This window comes from Perca fluviatilis, chromosome 18 (assembly GCF_010015445.1).
Source record: "Perca fluviatilis chromosome 18, GENO_Pfluv_1.0, whole genome shotgun sequence".
Taxonomy (NCBI): domain Eukaryota; kingdom Metazoa; phylum Chordata; class Actinopteri; order Perciformes; family Percidae; genus Perca; species Perca fluviatilis.
Genome location: NC_053129.1, coordinates 6,119,484 through 6,127,973, shown reverse-complemented (window position 1 = coordinate 6,127,973; position 8,490 = coordinate 6,119,484). Strand labels below are relative to the sequence as shown.

Genomic DNA, 8,490 nt, shown 5'->3' with positions numbered 1-8,490 from the left:
AACTCCTCTCACAAAAACCCAATAGATTGTGTGGTCTGTTCCAGACCCTGTCAATCAAACTCTGATTCGGCGGACTATGCCACCTGTTGAAACACTTGTGAAACACTCCGATGCTTCATTTAGCCGTAGTCACGTGACATGGGTGTTTTGAATCACGCTTCGGATCAGTGTTTCGAAACATCTGCGCTTCGGGATCTCAACAAAGCTTCGGAACGTCAGTTTCGCGTCAGCCATCCCTACCTGTGATAAGGGGGAAATGAGATACAAAACAAATTGAGTCACAAGCCAAAGAGGTTGTGGAACACTGCACTAAAGCATGCTTTGGAAAATGGACAGCAGTAATGTCAGGCATGTAGTAAATTGACTGAAAAAAAATGATTGACGGATAATAACTATTCGGGGCTTTCTGAAACATTCGGAATAACCCGTTTACATGCGTGAGCAGAGAGAGTTACTCCTGTATACATGGCATTTGTAATCAATTGGCAATATCCTGACGTAAACGGCGATGCACGGTTAGCGTCTGGATGTATGGACAAACCCTGCTTCGCGTAACTTTTCAGTCACCTTCTTATAAATCTCACTATCTCGGTACTTTCTGCCGTCACCAAAAGACATTATATTCATGGTTTTCACCACACTAATGAAGAAATTGGTTTCCTCCTTGCTCCAAAAGTGTGGTGCTTTGCTGCGTCTCGCCATGTTTACATCTACTTCTTGTTTACTTCCGGTATACTGCGCGCAGGTTTTCTGGCGCATACAAGAAGTTCCTCTACTCAAAAGACCAAGATTCCTTGCGAATAGAACATGCGCAGAACACAAATCAATGTTCCTTTTGATGGGGATATGCCGATATGCGTTTACATGACCAAAATTTCAGGTTAGAAAAGGGGTAACCCAGGGATCATTTTCGGGTTCTTAAAAACCGGAATATGAGCATATTCGGGTTTTTGCCGGTGTTTACATGGCCGTGCGCGACCGGGTTTTTGTTAATATTCCGGTTTTGAACGGGTTATTGGCTGCACGTAAACGTAGTCATTGTTGTAGGTCCAGGCTCAGATGAAACCCTTTGTAAAACAAATACATAGAGAATAAATGCCATAGACCTATTTTATTATCTAGTTTAGTCATAACTGAATAAGAGCATCAACAAACTTCTTCAAAGTAGATTTTTTACAGGGCTATGTTACACTGTATTGGGAGTATAGACTTCCACACTTGTCGATACTAGCTTTATAGGCGGTAATGGAGGCATTTCTATCATAACTAGTTTAACCACAGCAGTGTTGTGCTGGGGGGAACTGCTGAATAAAAGCTTTGTAAAACGTTACAAAATGAATTCATAGGAACTCACACATTCAATATAAATACTTTAAAATAATTTTATTGGTTTCAACTGCAATCTTTTATTACAAAATAAACCATGAACAAAGTAATTACTGTAGAAACAGCAACAGCTGCTGGAGAATACATTCAACAGTTTATTATGTGTCAATCCGTTTAACCTCTAACCTACAGGAATACATTTTAGGCTTGCATCTGCTCTGTTCTAGAAAAATATGAAGGCACGACATTTGGGAAACCTGGAATGTATAAATAGGCACTTTCAGGGGTAAAGGTGATCAAAGCAAACCTTTACATCACCAATGTGATAACTCAAAGTGCTAGTAACTGATTCAGTGACTCAAATGAGAATTAAAGCTATAGTGCGTAGTTTCTGCAACCCCACGCAGTTGCTAGTAGCTAAGAAGGACACGGAGGATTGGACATGGACTCTTCAGAAGAGGTAATTATAGTCACTTGAGTTTCTGCGCGTGAAAGTTGCCCGATGACACAATCTTCTGAACACAGCCATACTGAGAAATACAGAGGGAGTTGCGTGGAGCAGATAGTCTCCATTAGCAACTCATTTGGCAATGGCTTGAATGTAACGGACATTCATTAATATCAAAAAGTTACGCACTACAGCTTTAATCCCAGTACAATACATTAATATGAGAACAGAACTGTTTAGTTTATATTCTACAGAACGAAAAATGATGCTGCCCAGAAATGCAGCCGGACGAGACACCTTAACACAATAGAAGCTATGGTTAATGCATGACATTTTGTAAGATGCAGGTGGGAGATGTAAACAGGGTTTCAACACAAATTCTGTTCCACATTTAAGGGCTTTGAGGTTATAACGCATTTTAAATCCATTCAAATTTAGTACATCAATATTAGTAATCACTCTTTGATATTGTGCGGTTCAATATTATTTATGCAGATGCTCTGTGGTTCATTGTGCTTGAATGGACATCTAAAACCACTGAATGTACTGTTCCATGTAAATGTATCTGAAGAATACAAAAATATCTTCTCCAAATATTTTAGTGCAATTTCCAAACAAGGTAGAAAGGCCTCAAAATGAATTACAATTGCCAATAAATATGGGCATTAATTTACATTCATCGTGAATTTCACACTTTAGAGAGATGAGCTGCTCTGACAAAAATAGACACTGCATGTAAAGATACCGGAGGGGGAAAAAAAGAGCCACAGATGAGCAGCTGCAGACAGACCCACCGGCTAGAAAGCAACAGATTATCAGGCGAGATGAAGCCGGCACACAAAACAGCTTGGATGCTGTGCAAGTTGGCCATAAGAACTCTGTTAAACCAGCACCACCGGCACCCAGAGTGCATTCATAATTTGTCCACACCCTTAACAACTGTATGGCACTAGCTTAGTTACCTGATTAGTTTGCAATTACTTACATTAGCGTTTTTCCAGCATTTGAACCTGATTTCAGCTGCAGAACCCCCCCACTGAAAAGACAACACTTGTCTCTAGCATGCACTAGGACATTGACTTTGACACTTCCATTGCGTTTGTGCCTTCAGACTGCATCAGAGAACCTCAACCCTGCAGTCCTACATGTGGGAGGAGCAAACAAATTAAAAATGCTAAACATTTGTCTTAAATTAAGATTATCTTTCAAAATAAATCAAGTGTTACAAAACATGTCATTGCAGTATAATATATTAACTGTGAAAAAAAAAAAGGTCTTTTTTCGATTAATACGAAAGATCATAATTTCACATGAAAGAAAATATATATTCTATTTTCATCAACTAGATAAATACAAAATAAAAATGCTTAAGATCAGCAATAAATACATTTTGATAAATAAGCAGTTACAGCCAAAGCCTTGACTCGGAAGGCTTTGGGAAATAAACTAGACAATAATAATCATAATAGTTACTGTTGGCTTCACATGAATACGCAAAGGCACTGTTATAATCTTACAGTCTACTGGACTTTCTCTTGTTTATTTTATAGTGATGATCCTTTCAAAAATTGAACACAGAGTTGTAACAAGCCTCTAGGAGGTGTCAAGGTTGTGGCACAGGCGGTCAAAATAATGGCTGTGTAGCGATATACACAACCCTGCAACACACTTTGTACAGCACAGATGCACAATGTACTGAACACACACTGACTGCCACTCCCTACCCTCCATTATAAGTCATATTAAAACTATTTTATAATATGATCTGAGCTACTTGATGCCATCATTCACATTCATTCTACCATGGCACCAGTGCAAGGCCTGTGCATGAATAGGATTCTGGTTTACCAACTGTTGATAATATTGGAAGAGACTTGATATGGATTTCTGATTTGACTCACTGGCTACAACAATGCACAGAGCAGTCTTATTTTTCCTGTTAAAAGGGCTAAGAGGAGAATGGGATTAGGGAGGTGAATTGTCTCCATCTTCCTATATCTTTCCATTACTCCCATCTCAAGCCCAGGGAAGAAGACACCTTAATCATCAGAGACAGAGAGCCTGCTGAAAATGGGGAGGCGACGGGAGGCATCCAGGAGCGGGGACTCAGAGCCACTCTGACTGCCCAGGCTGCTCTGATAGCCCTCCTGGTCAGACAGAGAGCCCAGATGGCAGGGGGAGCTATCTGACATGGGTTGGAAAAAGCAGGAGGTGGTTGGGGAAGGTGGAGTCGGAACCTGAGGCTCAGACACAGGTGGTGGCCCCAAGCTGGGCCCAAACAGGCTGGCAAACTCCTGGCTGGAGTAAGCGAAGGGGTTTCTTTGCCACTCTGTCAGGTCTTCGGTGGAGAACATGGGTGGAGGTGTAATGGAGGTGGGGCTGTCCTGCTGGCTGCTGGAGCTGGGGAAGCCGGCAAAGCTGAAGCTGTGCTGCAGCCGAGGGCGCTCCATTTTGTTGAAGGCGGAAAGGGGAGGGGGCCCACGGCGCTCCTCTGCGTTGTGGATAAAGTTGCATCGGGGGCCATACGGACAGAAACCGACAGTATGGAAGGTGCGGCACAGCTCAGTCTTGTACTTTGGGTGGCGGCTCAGGCTGCGCAGCTCATGCATGCCGTGGGCGAACTGGCACTTATCGCCGTATTTACAGGTGCCATTCTCTTCAAAGGGCCGGCACAGCTCTGTCTTATAGCGGCTCGGGTTGACTTGGCTGCTTCCATCCACACGCACCTGACTGCTGGACCACTGCCTATCCTCCAGCTCTGAGTAAGAGCGCTCACGGAAATGGTTCTCCTTGTTGTTGCTGCAGCTGCTACCAAATAACACAGAGGGATGCCTTTTAAGGTTGTTGACAAACTGGTTCTGGCTTAACTTCGCACTCGGGAGGCTGACTGAGTGACGGCGTTGAAACAGGTCTCCTGCAGAGGGGGCCCCCACCACCTTTCTGTCCAGCAGGGATTCAATGGGGGTGCAGGAGGAGAAGTTGGCACTGGAACATTGGACAGACATCAGTTGAGGTCCACCAAGACTGTTATTGTTGTTGCTGTAGTTGAACATCTTACTGTTCTGCAAAGTAACATATGTAATTAAAAAAAAATAACTCAAAGAAGTGATTAGAATTGTCAGTGATTGATGTGTGCTGTGTTTATCAACCTTTTCTGAGCTGTGTACCCAGTTTATACCCAAAAGGACTTATGGGAATGGCAATTAGATTCTTGAATGTTATTACAAGCAGGGTTAGGAACTGAAAACCGAGTTTTAAACCATTACTGGTTCCAGATTAATAAACTCGTCAACAATTTACTTAGAGACATGATTTTTAATCTTACATCTTGTAAGCTAAGGTTGGACCTAATGCCCTTTAGTTTACAACATCAGTTACACACTACTCACATGCCTTAAAATTACAGGGAATTTCCTGCAGCATGGTATCAAAATGTGTTTTCAATATATCCAGACTGAGATATACTGCTTAGGAATCAGCTAGGGCTTCTGTATCCGACACAAATTAAAGTTAAAATCCTAAACTTTAACAGGGAGAGAGAATTTGTTTATCTTTCACCTTTGAGCTCAAGTCATATGACCGTGTACATCTCCTTAAAAAAAAGATTTTGCTTTCAAAATATTCCTATTTCTTTTTTTGAATCTGAATCATAATTCCATAACATACATAATTGATGAGCAGATGAGAAACACTGCTTTGCAGTCACTATGGTGTATATTGTGTATTTACCATTACTTTAACCGTGCACTGCATTAATCAATCTTAAAATGTACACATCTGCACTATGCGCCTATTTCGTGGCTCAATATTTAATTAACCGTAGCTACACTTTTCTCTGTTGCGATAACGTTACTGCAGACTATTAAGCATGGGCAGCAGCAATGACTTTATGGCCTTACTAGTAAATAAGCAGTTTAGTAAATGCATGAGAGTTTTAAACATAGGCCTACTGATTGCGTAAATACATACTAAAACTGAATAGTAAATGTCTGTTTCTCAGACTCCAGAGGGCATGGAATTAATTAAATTTAAGTCAATGTTAGTTAACAAAGTTCATAAGGTTTAAATAGAAGGCAAATGCAAAGTCAGATTTAGCTTTTTATTTCACTAAAAGTAAACATTACACTGATTTAAGTTAACGTTACGCAAATTACCGATAGGTCTGGCAATAAGACAGTAACGTTAACGTTACCTTTTAACTTAGCTATGCCATTTTGCGCCAATAAGTAGGCCAGTAGCGAAAAAAGTTCTAACGTAACGCTAAGTTAACGTTGACGAGTCCAAGATACATGTACTGTAACTAGTCACCAATCATGTGGGTCATGCGATTTACTGCCCTCAAACTTAACATCAAACTTGCTGTAACAAAAGTTGCTAGGCCAATATTAGCATGGTTTCTCCAGAAAAGAAAAACTCAGTCGGCCGATTCCTCCCGGATAGGCGTCATTTACCTTGTTAGGCACTTCTCTGTATTCGAAGAAAGGAGAAATAATGGTCGCTGTCATGTTTGTTGGTACAAATACAATAAATAAAAGACAATAGATAGGAGCTAGTGATTGTACGTGGTAGTCCAGGTTTTGCGGATTTTAGCTCCGTAGAGTGGAGAGCCCCCTCTGCCGTGCCACACAGTCATGGATAAATTACCAGAGGCCTCGAGGCCACGGTGCTGCGCACTGCGCAGTTCTTTTTCAGCAGGGCTCTGGCTACATAGCATGGTGGGCGGGCTTCCGGCTGACACGCTGCAGACGTGTAGCCTCAGAGAAAACAGCGCCTCTGCAGGACAAACGTGTACCTGTCTCGTATCTAGGTACAAGATGGGGATTTCATAGGCTATATAGAAAACAAACAAATATTAGTTGATTAAATAAAGTCTTTCCTCTTCCTTTTTTACATAAACGCAACTTGTAAGGTCCCAATAGAGCAGAAAAACTCCATAACAGACTCATAATGCCAGTGCTGATAATTAATGAAATGTCCTCTTACTTTAAAACTTAAGTATAAAAGCAAGTTATCACATTTTTGAAAAAGCTAAGAATCACTGTACTATGTTTTTACCACACTTTGCGCAGAGCTAACAGCTCAATTTATCAGTGAATCCCAGTAGGTTACTCGAGACATGTATGCATGTAAATTTCGAAGATGGCTGAGCTTTCAATCCTTTCAGTTAACATCAGAGGGATAAACGGGCTGATCAAACAAGCAAAATTCCTGGACTATTTAAGAAGGAGGAACATAGATGTGGGGCTTATACAAGAGTCACATTTACGTAAAAGAGATGTTAATCATCTACAAAATAAATACTTCAAAGTTGCTGCCTCCTCTAGTGATGACACCAAAACCAAGGGCTCCATTGTGTTGCTGTTGCAGAAATGTGCACTCACCGTAGACAAAAATAGTAAAGACATATCAGGCAGGATATCTTATATATGTACCACGATAAGCAGAAGGAAAATAGCCTTTGTTTCGGTATATGCACCGTCTACATATGATGTTTTTTCCCACACCTAACCAATGAATTGCTCTCTCTCAATGAATATTCACTAATTATAAAGGGAAAAATGAATGCAGTACTAGATTTAAATCAGGATAAATCATGGATCAATCACACAAACGCCCCAAAACATACAGTACTGCAAAAGTCTTAAGCAGGTGTGAAAAAAATGCTGTAAACTAAGAATGATTTCAAAAATATCACACCAAATATTGATTTGTTTAGATTTCTCTTCTGTTCATTCACTGCATTTAGCATTCTTAGTTTACAGCATTTTTTTATTGCTGCCTAAAACTTTAGAGCCCTAGTGGAATCCCACCATCTTACAGATATATGGAGGATGCATAACCCTACCAGCAAGGATTACACCTTCTTTTCCACACGTCACCTCACCCACTCCTGCATTGATTATATTTTGTGCTCCAGTGAGCTTAAGATAATGTTTCACATGATAGCAATAGAACCAGCAATTCTGTCTGATCACAATGCGCTGATAACCACATTCCATTGCGATATGTTAGGAGAATGCTAGGAGGTGGCAATTTAATAATTCCCTTCTCCAGAACACAACTTTTGATGCAGAATTTAGAGCCAAACTGGCTGAATTAATATCAATTAACACCCACTGTTTCTGACCCCGCATTTATCTGGTAAGCAACTAAAGATTTATTAGAGATTTCACATCAACCTGAAGAGGAAAAGAGAGGAAAGGATTGCGGAGTTTGAAGAACGCTGTAAATCTGAAGAGCAGTCTCTTAAGACTTGTTTTTCCAAATCTACACATACTCTTCTAGTCACAAGTCGAACAGAGCTAAATGATCAGCTAAGAAGGAGAGATGAATTTATAATGCACAGACTGAGACAAAATTATTATTTTAATGGCTGTAAACCAAGTAAATTGCTTGCTCTGAAATTAAAACAAAGCAAATCCAGAGCTACTATCAACAGCATCCGCACAGACTGAGGTATCTCAACAAATCTTAAGGATCTCAGCGCCACTTTTCAATCCTATTCAAAATTGAGTTCCTAAAAGAACTAAACCTACCTCTTCTTGACCCAGAGGAGGCAGAAGAACTGGGGCAACTATAACGTTAGAGGAACTTAAATCAGCATTAATATGCCAGGGTTGGATGGAATTCCATCAGAACTTCTTCTACAGTATTTTGACATATTAGGACCTACGAAGTACTTTCCACCAACAAATCAACACTGTGCTAATTTCTGT

The 8,490-nt window shown here is 40.6% G+C and overlaps 1 protein-coding gene across 1 annotated transcript; it reads right to left on the bottom strand.

Annotated features, from left to right (window-relative positions):
• Positions 1-1,368: 1,368 nt before the first annotated feature.
• zfp36l1b (zinc finger protein 36, C3H type-like 1b) lies at positions 1,369-6,465 on the bottom strand. The gene is made up of 2 exons (XM_039781986.1): positions 6,226-6,465; positions 1,369-4,836 (listed from the first exon to the last, which is right to left on the bottom strand). The coding sequence occupies exons 1-2, from the start codon at positions 6,277-6,279 to the stop codon at positions 3,814-3,816; spliced, it is 1,077 nt and encodes a 358-aa protein (XP_039637920.1). The 5' UTR covers positions 6,280-6,465; the 3' UTR covers positions 1,369-3,813.
• Positions 6,466-8,490: the final 2,025 nt, after the last annotated feature.